General features: G+C 42.0%; 1 protein-coding gene across 5 annotated transcripts in view; it reads right to left on the bottom strand.

Moving 5' to 3' along the window:
* Nucleotides 1-1,235: 1,235 nt before the first annotated feature.
* LOC107688001 (mediator of RNA polymerase II transcription subunit 13-like) overlaps nt 1,236-23,046 on the bottom strand; it is a 55,261-nt gene continuing 33,450 nt past the window's right edge. Inside the window, exons 8-31 of one of the 5 annotated variants that reach the window (XM_016485533.1) lie at nt 22,227-22,374; nt 22,060-22,119; nt 20,997-21,575; nt 18,868-19,057; nt 18,265-18,343; nt 18,068-18,183; nt 16,933-17,032; nt 16,646-16,854; nt 16,047-16,216; nt 14,928-15,811; nt 14,136-14,315; nt 13,825-14,048; nt 10,499-10,682; nt 9,448-9,673; nt 8,699-8,924; nt 8,427-8,615; nt 6,239-6,462; nt 6,011-6,153; nt 5,767-5,925; nt 5,406-5,570; nt 4,032-4,198; nt 3,787-3,948; nt 3,010-3,119; nt 1,236-2,623 (exon numbers count right to left, since the gene is read on the bottom strand). In XM_016485533.1, coding sequence (XP_016341019.1) covers nt 2,491-2,623; nt 3,010-3,119; nt 3,787-3,948; nt 4,032-4,198; nt 5,406-5,570; nt 5,767-5,925; nt 6,011-6,153; nt 6,239-6,462; nt 8,427-8,615; nt 8,699-8,924; nt 9,448-9,673; nt 10,499-10,682; nt 13,825-14,048; nt 14,136-14,315; nt 14,928-15,811; nt 16,047-16,216; nt 16,646-16,854; nt 16,933-17,032; nt 18,068-18,183; nt 18,265-18,343; nt 18,868-19,057; nt 20,997-21,575; nt 22,060-22,119; nt 22,227-22,374 — 5,027 coding nt within the window. In that variant the 3' untranslated portion in view covers nt 1,236-2,490. Of the gene's footprint in view, nt 2,624-3,009; nt 3,120-3,786; nt 3,949-4,031; nt 4,199-5,405; nt 5,571-5,766; nt 5,926-6,010; nt 6,154-6,238; nt 6,463-8,389; nt 8,616-8,698; nt 8,925-9,447; nt 9,674-10,498; nt 10,683-13,824; nt 14,049-14,135; nt 14,316-14,927; nt 15,812-16,046; nt 16,217-16,645; nt 16,855-16,932; nt 17,033-18,067; nt 18,184-18,264; nt 18,344-18,867; nt 19,076-20,996; nt 21,576-22,059; nt 22,120-22,226; nt 22,375-23,046 lie in introns of those variants that run through there. The other 4 variants (XM_016485532.1, XM_016485531.1, XM_016485530.1 and 1 more) reach the window with 4 other exon arrangements.

A 23,046-nucleotide genomic window follows, 5' to 3' on the forward strand; every position in this document is an offset into this window, starting at 1 on the left:
GTTATTATCTCCACAGCAATGTTACAGATATGTTAAATACCTTAATAAACCTTAATAAAAATGTTCATTAACTGGAACATCGAGTGATAACATTTCAAAGTGATTTCTGTCATTTTGACAGATAACAAAGGATCTGTACTGATGGCTAAAATCAAGTCGCGTGCACTGTCAGCAGCGTAGAGGTCATGTGCATCGCTCACATCAAACGCAAGGATGGATATCTTTGAACACATTCTAAAACATCGTATTTTAACACACATTGATACCTCAGTTATATTACAAACAAGTTTGAATGTTTAGTGACCGTAGTCAAGATTTCTGTTGTCATAAAAACAATTCCAGTGAGATGTTGATCTCTCGACCTTAAACCTAATAACTGTTTAAGAGCAGTAATCCTCTATAATCCAAGTCAACAATCAATCAGTTTGAGCTCTTCACTGCCCAATGTGTAGTTTGATCCTCTTAGGAGCTCTTTTATTTGCTGTAACTCCTCTGACAAAGACAAACGGGAAGATGGACTCCTGAAGTCCTGGAACGGGTCATTCTCAAAACATGGTAATTAAAAAAAAAAAAAAAAATCAGCAATCACCAGAATCACATCTGAACAGCTTCTTCCTATGCTGAACTTTGACCTTGGACGTGCTTTTCTACACCTTTTGGTGATCTCATTTTTTAAAAACATTGATTGCATTGACAAAAAAAAGAATGATATATAAATTGAATTTATATTATTATTTTAGAATAATTGCTATAATTGCACCGATTAAACACAAACGGAAATAATTAAGAAATAAATTATTTTAATATGACATTGTAATAACTTTATGTTATGCAGAATTACAAGCAACTTACACTAAACCAAGCCTTAACCTTAGAAGTAAAGGTAATTAATGTTATTTGTGTAATTATACCGTAACAATGTAAATTTAAAGAAAGTGTAAACAACTCCAATCTCATATTAGCCGTTATGTCTTTGACCGGTACACTGGGATACGCTCCAACATTCCCACAACCTTATGTAGGATAAATGAATTGAGGGATGTTATGTTTGAAACATTTTCCATGACTATAAAGTCATGCGTTTGTCAGCATATTTAAGAATGATCTGAAGTGTGATGCTCACAGTGGAAATCCCACATCAAAATATCATTTGTAATGTTTCTGATCTAGAGCTGCTTAGAACTTCTGGCTAAAAATAACTAATTCCGAATACTTTGGTCATGTTTTGTGTGATATTTACGCCTGAACGTTTCAAAGATGCTGCAGACGTGACAGATAACAGAGCAGAAGATCAAACAAATGAATTCTGTGAACACAAAACTGCTGGGATGACTGTCTACAAAAAAAAAAAAAAAAAACACAAACAGGTCAATCTTCATTTGTCAGTCATTTACTTAAAAATGTGTAAAAGATACAAATCACTGTTGGGTCACATCAGCTTTATATTTCAAATGATGATTGAGTAACAAATGCTGTCATTGGTACAGTAAGTGTCAAATCTTGGCAGTACTTCAATAACGTTATATATATGCATTTATATGTACTGTATTGATGTACTCGTGTATTCATATTTTTAAAAAGGCAAAAAAGAACTTCATAGGAGTCATGTAGAATAAAATGAATGAAACTGACATGAGATGTAGTTTTAAGAAATATGAAAAACATGCAGGAAAGTACAAATCGCAGGACAAATTCTGCAACCAGGTCGCTGTCAATGGACCGATTTGATATCTTTAAATAGCAAATAATGCATATCAGTTACAATTGTATGCTGAGATATGCTGAATGAACTCTATTGCCTATTTAAGTTTATGTAGCAGAAAATGCTTTATAAATATAATTTATGCTGCATTTTAGTTAAGAAAAGGATTGATGAAATTTCATAAGAGAAAGTAAAAAGTAATGCAATGTTATTCATATAGGTTTTATAATGTGTCGACAACAACATTATACATTCAGAAATACAGTTCATATATAAATATGGCATTTCAGCATCATTTAAAATTAGAGTTTGTTTCTCCTCATCTCAAGGCTTCCATTCTGATGCTGGAAAAAAAGGCCTTGATTAAATTGATTCAAACGTTTCATAAAAATAATTCTCTGCAAATGTTGCTTTTACACGATAAACATTTTGAACACGTGTCAGACGTTACTTATCAAGTTTTTCAATTCAATGTCGGATCATGAAAGTGCCTTTTAAAGAGAACTCGTCAGAAACATGATGATGCTGAGCTCTGTTTTTATATGGATAATCACAGTTCATCATCCCGCTCTATAGGATTTCTATGGCATGAAGTGACAGGGAAGCATTACACACACGTGTGACTGTCATCCTCAAACATCTCAGCCGCTTCCCTGTTTTAGCAGTCTGTCCAGAGGTGCAGCTCATCCGAGGGCTCATGACTGGACTTGGATGCTCCTCCTGTGAAAACACCTGCTGCCCGAATCCATTAGGTACTTGGAGGAATGGCTCTGCGTCCCGTCTGAGATCTACAGGAGCTTGAGGATGCCGTTGTACATCTGCGTGAGGACGGTGAAATGAACGGGAAGGCAGGAGCGCCGGTCTTGAGCAGCAGGACTGCAGGTGAGCCAGGAAAGAGCGTTATACTGCTCCAGAACAAACCTGAAACACAACAATACAAACCTCAGTCTCTGAAGACCAGAGCAAACCTTCATGATGGTCCAGGCTGGTTTATGGTCCTCAGTTTAGTGTGAAGCTGCGAAACTGATGGCGTCCAAAATCGGGACATGGGTGAACTAATCATTTCTATATTGTGTACATAGCATGTGGCTGTCACGTGACTAAAGAACAAACGACTCGGACCAAGGTGAACTAATTAATTAATGCAGAGTCATGTATACAGGAAACAGAAATTATGTATTCACCTTGTGAGTCATTTCATTCATGAACATCATCGATCACACAAAAGATCTTTTCACTCGAAACGAATCACTCTGAGTCATATAAAGGATTCATTCAAAACGAATGAATCGTTCACTACTACTGACCTGAGCACATCCGAGGTGGTTTTGGAGTCCAGCGGGTGAACCCTTGAAGACGTCTTACCAGACACCAGATCATCCGTCTGAGCGATGGATATGTGATGATGCAGAGACGCCTGCAGACACAAACACATCTTAAATGATCATAGGATGAGATGTGCCACTAGTTACATCTTGTGTATGTACAAGATGTAACATAGCAACACCATGGTCATGGGTTTGATTCCCTGGAAATGCATGAACTGATAAAAAGTCTCTCTGGATAAAAGCGTCTTCCAAATGCATAAATATAAATGTAGTTAGAAAAAGCAACAGATCAGAGTCAGTGCTCGTCCTGAAGCTCTTTCCATATTTCATCTGCTATCAGACTCTGGTGAGATTTAGAGTTTCTTAAAATTGTAGGCAACGTTTTGTGGCAATGAGGATGTCAACAACAAACTGTAAAGAAATGGTTTGTAATTTTTCGATCTTGTCTCTCAGTGTAAGCAGGTCCAAAAAGTAGCTGGAAACTGCAGGAGATACATGTCTGACTGATGCAAAATACAGCTGAAAATCAGTTCATATCATTCCTGTTCTCTCTGTTCTGTTTTTCTAGACATTTGTGACAAGTATTTGACATGACAGAACACATTTTTGCCGGTGTTGACCCATCATTGAGTGACAGACGTGCTGTGAGAAAATTAATGAAGCAGAGACACAAACAGGTGGAGAGTAATTCTTTGTGCTGTTGCACAGACATCTCTGTCAGTCAGTGAGTCAGTGAATGACCGCAGCGGCTCGTACCTTGAGGAAGAGCGGACACTGATGCTGTGCTTGTGGGCAGGACGCCCAGAACCAGTGCGGTAGGCTGTCAGCTGGTGCTGTGGACACGTAGTATCCCAGAGCCAGCGGCTGCTGCTTCAGCTCTTCTGGAGCATCCCGTGACAGAAGGCGCTCACCCTGACTCTGCAAACACACCCAAATGGACCGTTTCACACAGGGACGTCGACAGCGTGACATACAGGAACAGAGCATGCGTTTGAACCCACCCGTGTGTGCTGGAAGTGTGATCCGGAGCCCAGGCCAGATGGTGATCCGGGCGACGGGACGGGGGACGTGTTGGGCGACGGATGCAGCGTTCCTGTCAGCAGCATCATGTCATCATGGCCGATGTCGCTCTCCAGCTCATCGGGGAAAGGCAAACCGAACATGTCATCTACAGGACGGACAGAAAGATGGACATCATGTTCGGCAGATCACATGAACGCTACAGTCCTTATATTTATTTATCATCTGGACTCTTTATTTAAAGTATCTTCACACACTTTTGTGTGTGTGTGTGTGTGCGTGTGTGCGTGTGTGTGTGTGTGTGTGTGTGTGTGTGCGAAAACTCCTATGCAAATACATTTGACTTGACATTCAAACACCATCTATTTAAAGCAATGCCCCAAAAACCTGGAAGATTTTACAGGAACACTAAATATGTGTTCATCAAAGGACTGACTTTAGTTCCAGTGAACGGCTCTGAGTTTGTGATGGTTTTGTGTGACTTTTGTTGTATAATTGTGATTGTCTTTAGCTGATTTGTTGTTTTTGGAAAAAGAGATTTTACTTTTTAACCTAGTTAAATTAAGGTTCCTCTTATGTTGTAAGAGTAACAGCGCCGCCTGCTGGTGATTTTATGAAACACACATGAATACAAGTCCAGCTTTATATTGATCATCTGTGACCACTCACAGAGTCTAAAAACAAATCAAAACCATGTTTACAGCAGTGCACCTACAATGTACAGCTAATGTAAATAACCCAAAGGATGATATTAGTTTTGTACTTTAATAATTGCCTTTTATTTTTTATGTGTATAATATTTTATTTTTCCTATACAATATAACAGCTCTTATTTTAAAAGAGGATCCTGTGATTTTGTAAGTAAAGCAGGTAGCAGTTTATTTTACAGTCCCGTTCCACATGTACATACTATGTACTTATTATAGTAATTACAATAACTGAGTAATAACTAGGCACTAACCCTGAAACTACCCTTAAACCTCATATTACTGAGTACTTCCTTGGGTAAGTTCACTGTAAGTGTACTGTACGTACTGAAAAATAAAGTGCAAGCCTAAGGTGGTATGAATGATTTCAGGACTTCAGTTCATGGATTGAATGCTCAAGGTCTGTTTGTTTACTGTGATGTGGGAGTGATTTATTCTACGGCTCTTGACCATTTTTCTGGAAGGCACATACTATATCTAGTCAGATAAAAGTACAGCCAGATTCAAATACTGCACCTCTTCATATGAAGCACTCAGGAATGATTAAACAGAGAGAACACATTTGCGGTCACATGTGTTGTGTTGCAGTAGGTGCAGTGGGTGTGCGCATCTTATGTTTGTAGCGTGCGTGTGATAGTGCTGTGGTACCGGGGTTGTCTTCGGCGGGGTAAGTGCTGTGTGCCACCTGTGTGGTGGAGGAGGTGGGAAACACCAGGATGTGTGTGCAGGACGCGTCCTGAGGAGTGTTGAGCTGAGATGTCTGCAGGTTGAGCGCGGTGCTGCGGCCGAACACTGAGCCCATCGTAACCGCATCTGCACACACACACACACCACTGTTGGCACACAACATGCTGCACTTTCCGACATTTTTCACGATTAGTTTATCATAATCATCATCTCAATCATTGATTCAGCTGTGCAGCCCTATCACTGTTAAGTCTTTGCGCAGGTGTCTGATGTCTGAAACCACACAGAACAAAAGCAGCTCGCAGTGAACTACACATTTCACCTGGCATCACCACAAAAGATCCCTGCGGCTCCATGGAAACCAGGCAGGCGCTGAGAATCGAGGGCGAATCAGCAGTGGACAAACCGCACATAAGACACGCCTCCCGCAGCTGACTGCCAATAGAATGCAGTGAATGCTCGCCCAGCAGCACACTCCAGTCTGAGAGAGAGAGAGAGAGAGAGAGAGCGTTAATAAATATTCATGAGGGTATGTTGTTGAAAATATATCAGTCCCACTGACACACCTTTCAGTTCCCCATGGCCCAGTCTTCCCAAACGGCCAATCACGATCCTCCATGGCAGCGATGTCATCTGAATAATGCCCACGCACCATTGCCATAACTTCTGGAGGCCAATTTTACGAGGAGAAAACTTGGGCCGCCGGGCTCTGTGAGTAAAGAGAGGATGCTCTGTTTCTTTATACTGGAGCTGAAAATATGGCAGGTAGATGAACTCAAATGAACAGGCGTCACCTGTTGGGCACGTCAATGTTGATAACGCAGGTCTCCAGCAGCTCCCCCTGCTGATCTGTGCAGGACACCAGGATCCAGCGCTGGTCATGTGACAGACAGTATCCCACGAACAGCACATTACAGCGTGACGGAGCGTCTGAACACGCGTCACCCGCCTCAGACTGTTTACTGCACGTCCGACCCAGGATGAAGGGCGGAGAATACAGACGCGTGACACTGGGGCTCTGTATCACAGGAAATATCATTCACACAAGATATTAGCAAGTATACAAATGAAATGAATGTAAGAAATAGTGTAAATACACTACAGTTCAAAAGTGTGGGGTGGGTAATATTTTTAATGTTTTTGAAAGAAGTCTCTTCTGCTCACCAACACTGCATTTATTTGATCAGAAATACAGTAAAAACAGTGAAATATTACAATTTAAAGTAACTGTTTTCTATGTGAATATATTATAAAATGTAATTTATTGCTATGATCAAAGCTGAATTTCTGAGCATCATTACTCCAGTCTTCAGTGTCACATGATCCTTCAGAAATCATTCTAATATGCTGATTTGCTGCTCAAAAAGCATTTCTGATTATTCTAAATGTTGAAAACAGTTGTTCTGCTTCATATTTGTGTGGAAACTGTGATACATCATATTTTTTAGGATTCTTTGATGAGTAGAAAGTTCAAAAGAACAGCATTTATTTGAAATAGAAATCTTTTGTAACATTATAAATGTCTTTACTGTCACTTTTGATCTATTTAATGCATCCTTGATGAATAAAAGCTTTAATGTTTTTATTCTATTCTATTCTATTTTATTCTATTCTATTCAAATACTGGTAGTGTTTCACGGTTTCCACTGAAGACTGAAGGCTGCTAAGAATTCAGCTTAGCATCACAGGAATAAATTACATTTCAAAATACTTTAAAATAGAAAGAAGTTCTTTTAAATAGTAAAAATATTTAGCAATATTACACTGAGTGCAGCGGTTGGGTTAAATGTTTAACCCAACCTTCTGGGTAGTAACCCAACCGCTGGGTCAAAACAACCCAATTGCTGGGTTTGTCCCTATTTTACCCAGCACTGGGTTGTATTTAACCCAGCATTTTTTAGAGTGTACAGTTTTAGCATATTTTTGATCAAATAAATGCAGACTTGGTGACCAGAAGAGACTTAATTTCAAAAACATTTTTAAAAATCTGTTTGATGATTTAAACAACAAAAACATAAGTTGGATTTAATGTAACAGAAAAGTCGTTTAAATATAAAGTACTTATAGTCATTAGGGTTGAGTATCGTTTGAATTTTATCGATTCCGATTCTTATCGATTCCTAGTTTCGATTCCAATAAGATAAAAAAAAGACAAAAACGGCTGTGTTTATGATGATATACTGACGTAGTTTTCTGCATATTGGTCGACAAATATGAAAGTAGTCAGTTTCGGCCCGGAACAACCTTTTCTACAGTGGAAATACACGGAACGGTTCGAGAACGGACATAAACCGGGAACCCGTACCGCGACCTCTGTTCTCTGTGCTCGCGCTTCGTGTGCGCTGCACGCAAACAGGGCGCAGGTTCTTTCCGTTCCTGCACTTAAATAATTTTTAATCACATTCAAATGCGAACGCAGGATTCGTTAAGCAGAATCGAAATGCACGCGTCTTATCGAATACCTGGTTCTTGGAAATTTGGAACCGGTTCTCGATACCCAACCCTAATAGTCATGTATTTTATGATCATTGTACAAGAAGATTATTTAAATGAACTAATTGCGTTTGTTTGTCGATGTAAATATGCACTAGACAAGTGTTTCTCAACCGTTCCTGAAGCCCCTTGAAAGTATTCAGTGTCAGGGGCTCCAGGAACAGGGTTGAGAAACGCTGTGCTAGACGGACGTGTTTAACAAGTCTTCAGCAGTGTCTCACTTCTGTTTCATCCCACTCCCCTGTTTCTCGTGATTTTGTGGATAAAAGCAACTTAATGAATAAATGTCAACGCAGAGCACAAAAAAAGAAAGAGGTATCGCTCAAACAAAGCCACATCATAGCATGTGCTTACACACACACACACACACACCACGGCGAGCGCATGCAGTCTATACAGCTCCCTTTCTTATGACGAGAGTGATTTAATGTTTTTGCATCACAACACGTTACTCTCATCCAGTGCAGATACAGTATAATCAAGCGTGACCTCTGGGCTCTTGAGCGCTGACTGTACAGTGGATGCGGGGCCGAATCCGGTGAGGGACCTGATGTGCGTCTGTCTGGGTAACAGACGGCGGCTCTGTGAGTATGTGGAAAAAGCCAGCGATCGCAGGTGCTGCAGGTACTCAGGACTCTCTCCGCTGGCCGGCTGCAACAGATGCTGACACGGCAACACCTGCAAATCAAAGTTAACCACTGATACGCCACAAACGATTCATGAAAGACACGAGTCATTAGTGAGGATGAATCTGTCCTGACCTGTAGCACTAGTGCAGGCTGAATGCTCTCTGGCAGCGCACTCAGCATATCGGTGTAGCAGCGCAGCAGCGCAAAAAGCCACATGCTGCCCACATCCCCGTCCTCTTCATCTCCTGAACCCGCCCCCGAGCACAGGAAGGGATCCACCACATAAAGCACAATGGCTGGTGGGTGGGCGTGGCTGTCCGCCCCTGTAGGAATGCCAATCCGGTCCCTCTCTGCTGAGCTATAACAACAATGACATTAATCTCTAACTGCAATAATTAGTAACTAAGAACAGTAATGAAAACGGATGATAATCATTAAATAAGTTGGGACATTATATATACATTTGAAAATTGTACATCACACTTGAAAAGGATTCTGCTGAACATTTCGAAAAATTTACAAATGTGGGTTTTTCAACAAATTTACTGCTACTGGCCTTAAAGCGCTGCATTATTCCAACCCTGGCACAATTTATCTAACTCTAATTTAAATATAAATGAGTAAATTCTCGTAGTTTCACTCAGTAACATTACAGTAAATCAGTAACATTACAGTAAATCACACCACATTGGGGTTAGGGGGATCCATGAAATATAATAGTAAAATCTATCAAATAATGTGAGTATGCAGTATGCTGGCAATTATATCAGTAGTCAGTCATGGGACACACATGAATTACACCAGTTCTCACAGCATGACATTCTTTACTACAGTTAGAGACTGAAGTTGTTGGTGCTCTGTGCTGTAGAGTGACATCTCACCTCTCGGCGCTCTCTGCTGAAGGTGTGGTGTTTGAGTCGCCCGTTTCTGCACCGCTGGACTGGCATGTGGCACCGCAGGTGGGGTTAGGGGTGTTTCCTGAGTTGCTGTCTCTATCAGCAGATACAGGCTGGGTGGATGTTGGTGGGGTGAGAGGTACAGAAGCAGGTGGAGGCTTTGGAGGGAGGAGGAGGCCACTGTCCAGAATCAGGGTGGAGAGCTGCGGCCCTGAAAAAGTGCAGTGTCACTTTAAACTACACCCTGTAGACCTAGTGTTCCTGTTGAAAAAACAGCATATGCTTGTAGGTACTGTATGTTTTGGCAGCTGGTTTAAGCTGGACCTTAGTTGGTCATGAGCTGGTTTAAGCTGGTTATAAGCTGGTGCTGAACTGGTTATAAGCTGGTTATGTGCTGGTCCTAAGCAACTAGCTCCTGCTCAGGACCAGCTTACAACAGCTCATGACCAACTAAGGACCAGCTTAAACCGGTTCAAACCAGCTGCCATGCTTCAAAATTTACCTAACCAGCATATGCTGTTTTTTTTTAACAGGGGTGTCCAATCCTGCTCCTAGAGGGCCAATGTCCAGCAGATTTTAGCTCCACCCTGCACCAGAACACCTGCCTGGAAGTTTCCAGTAATCCTGAAGGCGTTGACTATTTGGTTCAGATGTATTTAATTAGGGTTAAAGCTGAACTCTTTGGGACAATGGCTCCCCAGGAGCAGGATTGGATTGTAGACCTTCTGATTTTGCCAAGTTACCATGAAATTGCAGGTGAACAAACTGCATCAGACCCTAGTAGTAACACCACTGGTATCTGTGCTGGAATGCAGACGTGTGAACGAGTGTGTATGTAGCATGTGTCATAGTGAAGCGGTCGAAAGAGTTAAGTTTGTTTGAGGAGAATGTTGCTCCAGGACTAACAGAAGAAGTTGATCCAAGAACACATCCTACTTGGCCAAATCATGGTCACCTTTATGGCACAGAGCACTGGCACAACGATTGGTGATTCACTCCAAAGAAACAGGAACAGAATAACAGGAGGGCTTCCTACCAAGTGTGTGTCTGCAGATGTGTTTGTAGAGTTTGAGTTTGTTGAGGTTTTCCTCCTGTTGTCCAGCCCAGAGCCCTGAGAGCCACTGATCATCTGTCTCGTCCTCACACTCCACTGATCCCACTGGGACAATCCCATCTCTTGACACCCGTGCTAGTGGACGGTGTTTCCCCAGCCGACACGTCTGTGTGAAAGAGGAGCAAAAGAGAGTGTCTGTGTGAAAGAGTTGACAGACCTCATTAAATCTTTTGATGGACACAGTTTGCTTTTACTGCATGGAGGTATTTGATTGGACAACAATTTGTAAACTTGAGTGCAAGGTAAGTCCTCAACATTTTCTGTTTTCCCAAAAGAAAGGGTTTGTCAACTTTTAGGAGTTCACTAGCATTAAGAGGACCTATATGCTAAAGCCAAAAGTAGCATACATTTTTGCAACATACATGTTTTGTGTACCTAAAGATTTATGTATTTGAGCAATTTTTCAGTCTCAGCAACTTTTCTTTTAAACTCAGGACGAATCTAAATTACTCTGCACCTGCTTCATGAGATAACTGTAATTATTTCTCAAGAGCCATTTTTGAATGGAATTCACAAATAATACAGCTAAAATTGTACTTGTAAGGATATGTACACACAGAGGAATGGCTTACTACTATTAGAGCAGCGGTCGTGTCTGTCCGTTGTAGACATTACTATCCGTCAAGCAGGTAACGTTATTATTGCTAACATAGCGGACTCAGCGAAAAAATACATTGGCATCATCTGTATCAAAGAGAAAATAATCACTTCATCGGATGTTTAAGTGAATAAAATAGCCTTGACAGCCGAGTTCCACAACTACTGACTTCTCGCTCACCGAACTTGTGTGTAGGTTAGGGATGGGCGTATCGATCCAAAGTATCGATATATTGATACTGACGCGAGTATCGAAAGTATCGATACTCAAACAAAAAATATCGATACTAAGGTGTGTTTTATTTACCAGTGATTTTGTTAATTTAACAAACAAAAAAAATTTGTACAATATGCATTGAATTGGACGAATAACCTTTGTTAGCAAGTAGTTGTGTAGGATAGAACTATTTTCCTGCTCATCTGGACACGCAAATGTTGCAAGAGAAAACTAATCAATCACAGAGAGCGTTCACTCACTTCTGACAGTGCATTCAAACTGGGCTGCGTTTCCCAAAAGTATCATAAGAAAGCATTAAAGCTTTTGTGAACGGCAGCCCTGAACAATGCTTATCAGAGGACAGACAGAGTTATTTCACAATAAACAAACTGAAATTGTAGCCTACATAGTTCATGTGCAATTACAGTTATTTAAATTGAACGTTGAAAGATAATATTGATAATGTTCTATTCTGTAATGTTAATAGAAATCATACACTGTCAGAATAAAAAGGTTGCATTTTATGCATGCAAAACAAAATAAGTGGTATCGCCCATCCCTAGTGTAGGTGATGCAGGGTTGCCAGGTTTTCGCAAAAGAATCCCCCGCCCAATTGCTACTCAAAACTAGCCCAAAACTATCCCAATCGCATTTCGAGGGGGGTTCCTCCGGTAAAATTCGCATTCCATGGGCTAAATATCACGTTATTGGGGTCAATTCAACCCGCGAACATGAAAAACAACCCACGGCAACAGTGTTAAAGTAGCCCAATTCCGCGGGAAAAACCGCGGACTTGGCAGGCATTTGGACCAAAGTACTGTGAGGCAAGGGAGGGGGAGAATCAAAATGTTTCTAAACTTAAAACGCATTTTTGCCTCGTGTGCGTTTGTGTTGTTTTACTACTTACAAAGTATAAAACATTGTTATTTACAATACACAGAGTGGTTTTTAGTACTTTTTAGGGGGGACAACCCTCAGATGGGGGGTGGGGGGGTCCTGTCCCCCCCTTCACGGGATTTCCGCCTGTGCTTGCACATGACAGCAAAAAACGCACGCAATAGGCTAAAGCGTGCCGCAAAGCCCCAGCAAAAGTAATTACCATGAATGTGTAGGGGAAATAGTAAGGAGATATTTGAATAATTTATTAATAAATTAGTGTTTTCTGAGTCCTTGTCGCAAAGATGAACATCCTGACTCGCCATCTCCTCATTGGACTCAACTTTAGAGAGAAATGCATCTTTACGGATTTTATAAAATCCTTAAAAAGAGTTTTTGTTTTTGATTTGAATTATTTAGTTTTAAAGTAGTAATTTAAAGCTTTCTATATATATATGTAGCAAGTCTGTGAGGCAAGTATTCACTGAGTTTCAGTTTATCATTGTGAAGCGCTCCTGGCAGAAATTGCAGAAAGCCCATCCTGTATGTATCCTTTATTTTATAAAAGCACAATGTTTTGTTGATATTGTGAGTGCACACAAATAAAAGTAGACCCTTTACAGTTCCGAGTGATGTATTACTCTTACCTTTATGAGCAAAAATGACGGCATATTTTAGGTTGTTTCCAATGCAAGTGATCGCGCCGGCGCCCCCATGTCCTGTAAAGCGCGCTTTAGCTCTCCGCACAAACGATTAGATATGCGTCTAATAGCGCACATTTATATAGGTTAAACATTTAAACTAACATTGTGATATGCTTGAACTGTTTTATATCTATAGATTTTATTTTAGGCAAGTCGTGATTATTTGAGAAGGCTAAATTGATCAAACATAGGCTATGATCAACTCACTGTCTGCCGCTGGCCGCTTGGTCGTTACTTTAAAAAACAAAAACTTACATTTAACGAACAAAAAAATGCTCCAAACGTTTTTCTAAATTAACTTAATAAAAAAAACGAAACAAAATATAACCACTTTAACATTACATACAAAACTGAACTATTTTAATAGCTGAAACAGTAGTATAAGCTGTTTTGGTAGAAGTGGGGTAAAAAAAAGACAGGCTCGGGTCGGACTCGGGCCAAGAATTCTGATGAGCAGTCGGACAAGGACCGGGCTAGGGCCTGAGCGTCTCGGGCCAGGTCCAGGCTAGGGCATATATTTGAGGCCCGTGCAGGGCTCTAAAGTGCATAACTGAACATAGATTAAGGAACACTAATCCTGCTCCTGGAGGGCCACTGTCCCGCAAAGTTTAGCTCCAACCCTAATTAAACACACCTGAACCAGCTAATCACGGTCTTCAGGATTATTAAAAACATCCAGGCAGGTATGCTGGTTAAGTCAAACTCTGCATGGGAGGGATGCTGGCCCTCCAGAAGCAGGAGTGGACACCCCTGACATGGATGAAACAAAAAGTGCCTCTAATTGAAGAATCACTCATTTACATAAGGAAGATACATGTCTAGCAGGTTAGAACGTGCGAGTGATAATGATATACCTCATAGACAGCACTGAGCTCCTGGAAGAAAGCTTTGGCACTGCTGAGCAGGGCGTCATAATTGGGACACAGCACCAGGAAGGCCACATCCCTCTGACCTCCATACGGCTCCAGCAGAAACTTCTCCCAGAAGGGAAGAGCAAGCGGAGACAGAGCCAGAAAATCTCGATCGTATCCCAGTAGCACGCTGGGGATCGGCAGAGGCTCTGGGGATTCCTCAGAACCTGACCGTTGGAAACAGATGCTTAATTGCAACAAGATTTCAAGATCAGAGTGAAAAAATATTTTTTGTAAATATGAAGAATACTCACCATAAGAACCTCGTCCAGCCATCTTGTGGAACTGCTGCCATGTGAGAGGACCCTGAACATGCTGGATATTCTCCCAACTCCTGCCCGACCTCTTCTTCTGGATCGCATCCTGCAGGAATGGCTGGAGGGACAGCAGCATCCGCACCACATCTTGAGAGGACAGCTTGCTGATGTCCAACACTGAGGAAATGCAAGGAGAACAGATGTGTCAATAAGAACACACTGCGATAAACTCACCGCCACGATACTGGAGTGTTCGGAGCGGTTGCCAGGTCGTTTCTTGTCTGGTTGTCATGGTGTTGTGAGATTTTTTTGGTGTGTTGCTATGTAGTTGCTTTAGCAGGGATGGGCCATTCCAGTCCTGGAAGGCGACTGGCTTGCAGAGTTCAGCTTCAATCCTACAGAAACACACCTCTGCTTGTAATTTTCAAGCAATCCTGAAGAGTTTGGTTGGATTTCTCAGTTGTGTTTGATTAGGGATAGAACTCTGCATGACAGTGGACCAGTAGGACTGGAGTTGCCCATCCCTGTGCTAGAGTGTTCTGGGTGGTTGCCAGAGCATTGAAATGTGGGTGATAAGTCTTTTAAGTGGTTGTTAAGATGTTGCTGTGTGGCTGCTAGGGTATTCTGAGTAGCTGTTATGTGGTTGCAATGTTTTCTGGGTGCTTGTTTTTAGTTGCACTGCTATGCAACTGATTTGGCTTTCCAAGGTCTTCTGAATGAGGGTTATAAGTCAAGCATGATATTCTGGTCTCTAGATATGGCTTGATTCCTGTCTTTTAAGAGCCTTACCATTGGTCTGTGGCCAGGTGTGCAGTGCGTTGCTCCTCACTGTAGCCTGTTCCACCTTTCCTCCAGCTGCATTGTCCACATACTGCAGTCCCTGCATCAGCGCATTATAACACTCCACACATGCATCGCTGCTGTCCACCCACAGCCTGTCCGCTGCCCAGCTCTGCAATAGTGCGCCCTGGCGGCCATGACAGGAACAGCTGGGTGATTTGTGCAGGGAGGTCAGGGATGTGATTGGCTGAGAGCACTGCTCTTGTAGCAGAGCGATCACTGAGGCAGGCATCTGTTGCTCCTCAGCTTTTCGGCCAGGAGGGTCTCGCCTACACAGTGCCAGTCTCCTCTCTGCCGCCTGGCCCGCCTCAGAGCCACGGCCAAATATGTCCAGCTCATCCTCCAGGAAGAGGCCTGCCCCGTGCGCCAGCCTTCGGTTTACAATCGCGCTGAAGCCGCACATGCAGCGGTATTGGTCCTCACAGGTGGAGTCTGGGATATAGACACCAACATCCGCTCCTTTAACATTCATGTTACAGGCACAGATGCAGCAGCTGTCAAAGTTGCGGTCTTTGAAAATATTCAGGACCGAATCGGACAGCAGCAGTATAACATAGAGACTATGCGCCTCGGGCAGCGGCGGTCCTGATACAGATGGCTCGACTGAGCTGAGCGGCACGCTGGTGGAGGGGGTTGATGCTGGTGAGCTGAGTTCAGTGCCGTCCTGCCTGACGGAGCCCTGCCCACTGGCTGCTCCCATGCCACGGGGGGTGCGAGGGGTCGGCACAGAGAAGCGAGAGGCGGACGGGGAGGGTAGGACGCCTGTGGTGGTGCCAGTGAAGGCGGCGCTCATGATCATGGAAGTGTAGTCCTGCTCCAGAAGAGCACCGCTGCTGAAGAACATTCATGTGAGAGATTTTCACTGCAATGGCCAAAATTAATGTCAAATGTATTTTGCCAAAATGCAACAACTTTTTTTCATAATAACCTTGGCCTTCATAAAAATCTTAATTAAATGCCAAAATAATTTCATCTTTTATTTCATATTTCACACATTGGATTGTGGGGTCAAATGGTACGCAGACATTTCTTCATGCAATTTTTGAAAAATTTGACATTTTGACTTACACGTATGCGTCTCTGCTGAAGGGATTTTGAGTGGTCGGGCAGTACTGCTCCATCTTGGTCATATCTGTCCAGGATGGTCTGTAGTAGCAGTGCTCAGGGATTTTAAGAGCAGACAAACACTGGCTGGGTAAGGAACGCAGTGGGGCGTACATGGAGCAACCAATCAGTGGCTGGACAGAGGACAAATGGGACACAAATGAATAATCATAGACATGGAAACAAAATAAATGGGTAGAACCGTGGTTAGCATGAAACAGGGTATAACTGGTCAAGCTGCCCGCTATACTAGCTATACTATATGTCTGTCTGTAAAACCTTTATTCCTTTCAAACTTCAAGGCTTCAACATTTTTAACTTTCAGGCAAGGGTTTGTCAAAGCAACACTGAAGTTTGCTGTGATTAATTTTTTTATTTTCCCATTATATTTCATTACCGTGTTTTCAGCTAAATCATTGTTAAAGCTCATCAGTGTCAGTATTCAGACATCATGTTTGAAGCCGCTGCTGAAGCAGCACACAGACATGAGGCCCAGAAGAGTTTTTATTTTTATTTATCATATCAAAGTGAACTCATTTTGGTGCACATGGAGCAAAACGCACAAGTACATCCTCGGTCATGTCTTCCTCCGTGTCTATTTTGAAGTCCGTGATCTGGCTGTTGGACTGAGAGCAGCTGGGCTGATCATGAACCGCTGCGGGGCCGGCCGGCTCTTGACTGGGGGTGTCGCGGTACGTCATAATGGGAGAGAAGGCGGCGTGCTGCTCTAGAGACGGAGGTGTAGGGAACATGCGCTGGAGCTCTGCTACTGCTGAGAAGACACATCCATACACTGTTAGGGATGATGGTTCTCCTGGTATCTGCTGATCTGTAGTGCTGCTGAACTTACTTGAGGGATACGGCACTGGAGCTCTCCCCTCGAACCCTAGTGGCCGCTCCTCTGCTGCCACAGACCCGCACTTGGCTGACTGCTGGTTCGGATATGTGCTCTGGTTTGGGTACATGGAGAAACGTTCCTGAATCTTGCCACACTTGAGACATTTTAGAATACTGATGGCCAGGTCAGTGTTTACCAAAAGTCTAGATCATTGTGAGCGTTAGTTTCTACATCTACTTAGGTTTTTGGGAAACACAGCTCAGGGTGATAAATAGGCTGACATTGGCTTAATTGCTGGAGTTCTAAACTAGGAGAATGAGGTGAAGTTATTGGAAGAGTTTGAGAAGCCAATACTATTCCCAAACACCAGAGAGTGTCAATATCTGACAACTGTATTATATTTAGTAGTTAAATCTCTTAGCACTAAACCTCTACTCTTAAGAGTATAAAGTACAGGAAGACTTCAGATATAAAAATACTGAATGGTCAAATAACATTTACTATTAAGACAGCAGAATGTGTGGGAATCCTAATATGGCAGCACTGTTATGACCAGTGTTGAGGAAAGTTACTAATTCATTACAATATTGTGTTACTCAATGAAAAAGTAACTTACTGCATTACTTAGTTACTTTTTATGGAAAATATAATGCATTACATTACCTTTTGTCACCTGGCTGCATGGGCTTGCTTATTTTTTGTTTTTATTTTCTTATAACAAAAAATCCAAAAGTTATATTTTTGGCAACTGTAAAGGCCCTTTCACACCAAAAGTGAAATTAATAAGCCTCAGGCTGAAGGAAGTGCCTCTGGTGTGCACCTCACTCCCAATTTCTCTCAACACAGGGACAGGAGAGATGTCAGTGAATAAATGGGAAAACAAAGTAACTTGCATTACTTTTTTGCATTACTATTTGAAATAAATAACTCAGATATTTCACTGTAAAATTAAAAGTAATGTGTTTCTTTACTTGTTAATTGAAAAAGAAATCTGATCTACATTACTTGTAATGTGTTAATGGGCATGATGTCACAAGCAATCCCGTTGTTTATTTATTTGTTTATCAGGTTTGTCAATCCCGGCATGTTAATGTGCACAATTCAGAGGATGCATTCACAGCCCTTTCAAGAAGTTTCAATATCTCACCGCTAGCTCATCTTCCTCCGCCTCATTCTCCAGGTCAGAGATGAGCACAATGAGAACCTTTTCTCTGGTCAAGGGAGGGTTTACTTTGGCCTCTGATTCATCTAGATTTGACTCTTCTGAACAGGACAGACAGGGTTAGTGACATCAGATTTATTCAGTTATTTGTCGTATATCTCAGTGACGGAGCGTGAACTGACCTGACTTTGGGGCTGAACTAAAGATGGACATGGCGTCTTTCCCCTCAGGAACCACGCTGTTACCGTTCACTTCCTCTGACTGCACAACACAAGACAAACATGTTACAAAGAACTGTTTTCACATGAAACAAGCAACATACCATCAACCCTACAGACAACTGACCTTGTGCGTTAGACAAAAATATGTGAGAGTTTCCAAAATCTGCCGGTTTTAATCTTATGGCTGACTTCACACACTTTCAGTGGGTCAGAGGCATAGGTTTATCTCAGTGTTTACAAGTCGTATTTACAAAAAAATAGTATCTTAGTGCAAGATATTTAAGGGTTTGTTTGAGTCACGTTGTGGCAAGCATCAAGCTCCTTAATACTTCTGGATTGAAGTGAATTCTGCTTACATTTTTGTTTTTGTCTTTAGCTGTGGCATTGCTGAAATCACTACTGTGTCTTGCACTGTTCCGTGACCATTTTCAGATTTATCCATTTTTAATGGCTACAAAATTCAGTAAATGGTGGGTTGTCAATATATGTGCCTCTTCCTGTCTAAGTGGGCCAGAATGTTTAGCTATTGTACACTCTTAACAAAGCAATAAACTGCAGTTAAACCTTAGATTTGCGGCTTGGGTCTCGGCTCAGTCCTTTCAGCTTTTTGGTGGCAGGGAAGCTGTACTCAATGTCTCCCTCTTTGAAGTCATACGGATCATCGGCAGGATCGTCTGCTCCAGCCTGTGGCAGTATGTCTCTCCTCACATGCTCCTCTGAGATCTTTAACCTCTTCTGCATCTGCGTGAACAGCCTGAGAGGAAGTCCAAGGCTTCATCAGTGAAGAAGAATAGTCGGCAAAAACCAAAAGTGAATGATAGAGATCATCGAACACTAAGAAGGATTGTGTTTAAACAACACGGAACTACTGCAGAGAGACTGCAAACCTCAATATTCACCTTGAAGATCCACAAAAACTGACCCTGAGAACTTCTCAAAGCAACATCCATGAAAGAGCTGCAACTGCTAAAACTTTTAATCACAGGCACCAATGCTAAAATGTGAAAAATATGGTGTGATGATCACAAAACCTGGACAGCAGTATTCTTCTAACATTGTTATGACTTTTCTGACTTCGAGAACCATTGTAGGGCTCCAGACCAACATTTGAGGACACCAGCACCAGTGCCATTAAGTTCTACAGAAGGTGGCACCAGCACCTGACAGTAAAGCACTCACCCCAATCGCACATGTACATCTCGGAGATGTCTATTTGATGTCTGCATTTACATATGCAAGATGTATTATTTTAGAGTGTTTGCTCATCTGCAGTACGTCTCTAAGACGTTTCCAGTCAGATGTCAAATACACATTTATTAGAATGCATTTAAAACTGCTTCTGAGACTACACAGCAGATGTTTCCCAGATCTTTAGCAGACGTCTTACAGATGTACTTGTGCTGTCTGGGCAGTTGAGATGCAGATAAAATTAACATAATGTCTAAGTATAATTTAATAAATACAAAAAATATATATATTAGGGAGTGGAAATGGCTGATAAGCCTGTACTATTCTGCAGCCATCTACTAGTGGTAATTTAATGTCTTTTTTTATTTTTAAATAAGTGTTTGCTTTCATACATAATGAAACTTTTAGTTTTATAAATGGGGGCAACCTATGAAGGATGAACAATTAATGTCATCATCACATTAAAAATAACTTTCAAATTCGGTAGTACTTAAAGCTTTGAAGTGCTGGGAAAAGTTGTGTGAAGCATTTAAAAACACTCGAAAACATTAGACCATTTCTGCCACAAGTTGTTCCTGTAGTTTTACTATGTTCACATCAGTGGCGTTTGTTCTGATATCTGTAGCTTTAACAGAATTCTTTAATGGAATTTAAACAGATGTCACGGGACGCATCTAAGCCCAAAATCTGCGGGAAATATGCGGCAATTACGAAAATGTGCGAGCTCTTGCGAAAATTGCAGAGTTTGCGTGATTTTGCGATAAATTCAGCGATCGCAGAATCGCAAAATCCTGGAGGGACTGGTTAAAGGCAAATGGTGGTAAAACACCTTAATAAAGAAATATTGCCTAGTTTTGAGGTGTTCACATTATTTTGTCCAACCCCTGTATGTGTTTGTATTCTCAGCGCCATCACAAGGCATATAGCAGCATTAGCTTTACTGATCAACAGTTTGATGCTGGTTAGGTATGTTTTGAAGCTGGGATGCTGGTTTGAGCTGGTTTAAGTTGGTCCTTTGCTGGTCCTTTGCTGGTTTAAGCTGGTCCTTTACTGGTTTATGCTGGTCCTTTGCTGGTCATGTGCTGGTCTTAAGCTGGTCGGATCAGTTTAGGACCAGCACATGACCAGCAAAGGACCAGCAAAGGACCAACTTAAACCAGCTCAAACCAGCATCCCAGCTTCAAAACATACCTAACCAGCATATGCTGTTTTTTTCAACAGGGTTTCCTTTACAGCAATGTGCTTCATTGAAAGCCCAAACTCACTCGCTACAAGTTTTTGGTAAAAGTTCAATAAATGCATGATGGATGAAGTCCATGAGTAATCGTGTTCATCATGATTATAATTTTTCCACAATCAAACAGCCCTAGTGAGAACTATCTATCTGAATAACACATTCATATTAATGACTGATATTTCTTCATCACGTATGTACATGTGCATGCTTCATGTCTGCATTGGTGTCCTTGCATAAAGTGTGTTTCTGTCCTAACATGTGTTTGTACCTCTTGAGGGTGGCTCCTTCCTTCTGTGGCCGGTTCTCCTCAGAGTCGCAGCAAAGATCCGGAGGTTTAAACTCCATTTTATCTGCCATGGGAATCTTGTACCTTCTCCACCATTCGTTGGCAGCATCCTTTGTTCCTAGAGGCATCACGTACAGCACACTATCACTCGTCTCTACATGCATGGGTCCTGACGGCCCCTCCAGACAGTCTGGGACAGCCACAGGGGTCTCCGTCAGCTCGGGGTCCTGTGTCCGCGGATGGGGGCTCAGCGTGGGCGGCAGTGGTGATCCAGGAGATTGAACGAGAGACTCGGGGGCTTTTCTAGTGACGGACTGAGGTCTGGAGTATTTGCAGTCTGACAGAGGCTGGAGAGGAGCATCCAGAGGCATCAGGCTGAGCTCCGGCCCAGAGGAGAGCTGCTGATCCACACAAACGCGGTGGTGGAAGGGGGTCAGAGACACACGTCTGGGGCCCTTCTCGGGTTTATCAGGCTTTTCGACTGACTTGTGTTTTTGGGTGGAGGGTGGAGGGATGGAGCCGGTGGATGAGCTTGTGCTGTTCATCTGCTGCTGCTTCAACCTACACCAGAAAGAGATCCAGACCTCAAAGAATAAGCATGCACACTGTAAAGAATGTTTACTGTCAAGAATCATGCTTTTATAGTTCTTTATAGTAAGGTCAAACTCTGGAATATTATTTTGAGTATGATATTTGAAGTTATCAAATGCGATTTTGCATTGTTTTGAGGTTCGTTTTCTCAGAGATTCTCTGCATATCCACTGTGATTTGATGCGGTCTGGGACGATCAGTCTGAGAGTAGCTGATGATTTGTAGGGTTCTGTATGTTTTATACTATTAATATACTGTTGAAATAGTTTAATACAGTGTCCATCTTTCAGCCAAGCACATCTCTGATGCTCATAGGTAAAGCAGACAAGATCTCTGGCCACAATCAAGAGGTCATATTCATATTCGTACAGAACGGAAATCATCATAAATTGAGAGCCGCTGGACATAGACTTTAAGGAGAAATGTGTGTCTGTGCTGTGATGAGGAGACTCACCTGGAGCAGCCACAAGGAACTCGCTCTCTCGGGCTGGAGAATCCCCACACAGATAGACTGCTGTTAGATTACACAGGATAACAGACCACACCAATTAGTGTATTAACAGACAATCAATCTGAACAGAAATAAACACACATCAGCAGCTCGTGTCATGCAGTGCTCACTTGCACTGAAGAGGATTGACGTGACATTCCCTCCAGGCCTCATGAAGCATCTGATTCATTAGCTTCCTCCCAGAATGCTTTGGGCTGACGTTTGGAGCGTTCTCTTGACTAGACAAACTGGAGATGGTCGTCTGATAGCCATTGTCTCCTACAGATGACAGTTCAAACACACAAACACGCTTCATTTACATTTTTGTCAGGAAGAAATGCTGTTGAATTTTAGAGATCAACAGGCATCTGAAGAGGACAACATCAGTCTGGAGCAGATGAACCTCTAACTACAGACTAACTACACTTCACTGTGCAGCTTCTTTAGTAACAAACTCACTTTTCTAACTAGTAGTGTGTCCTCTGTGTGACTGGAGAGGTGCATCATGAGACGTGTAAGACTGATGTTGCCTAATGATCACATGATTTCAGCATATACAACTCGTGCTTTCAAAATGTGTTTACACAGCAATGCCAGAGAAGAACCATTTTTGGTTCCTAAAGAACCTTTTAGTGAACGGTTCTTAAAAGAACCATTTTTCCTCAGTGTGAAGAACATTTAAATAATCTCGAAACACTTTTTCCACTATAAAGAACTTTTTGTGCGATGGAAAGTCAAGTCACATTTATTTCTATAACACTTTATACAATACGAAAGTGGCTTTACAGACATAAACAGGAAAATAACAGAATCAATGATGCAAGCTTCATCAAATATGAGACAAATCCAAACTCTGCTGTGAAGAAGCTCTACAGAAGACAATAGTGTCCTTATTCAGATCAATTCATTTCAGTGTTGATTCAGTTCAGTTTAATAAGTGTCAATAGTGCA

This window comes from Sinocyclocheilus anshuiensis, unplaced genomic scaffold (assembly GCF_001515605.1).
Source record: "Sinocyclocheilus anshuiensis isolate Anshui unplaced genomic scaffold, SAMN03320099.WGS_v1.1 scaffold189, whole genome shotgun sequence".
Taxonomy (NCBI): domain Eukaryota; kingdom Metazoa; phylum Chordata; class Actinopteri; order Cypriniformes; family Cyprinidae; genus Sinocyclocheilus; species Sinocyclocheilus anshuiensis.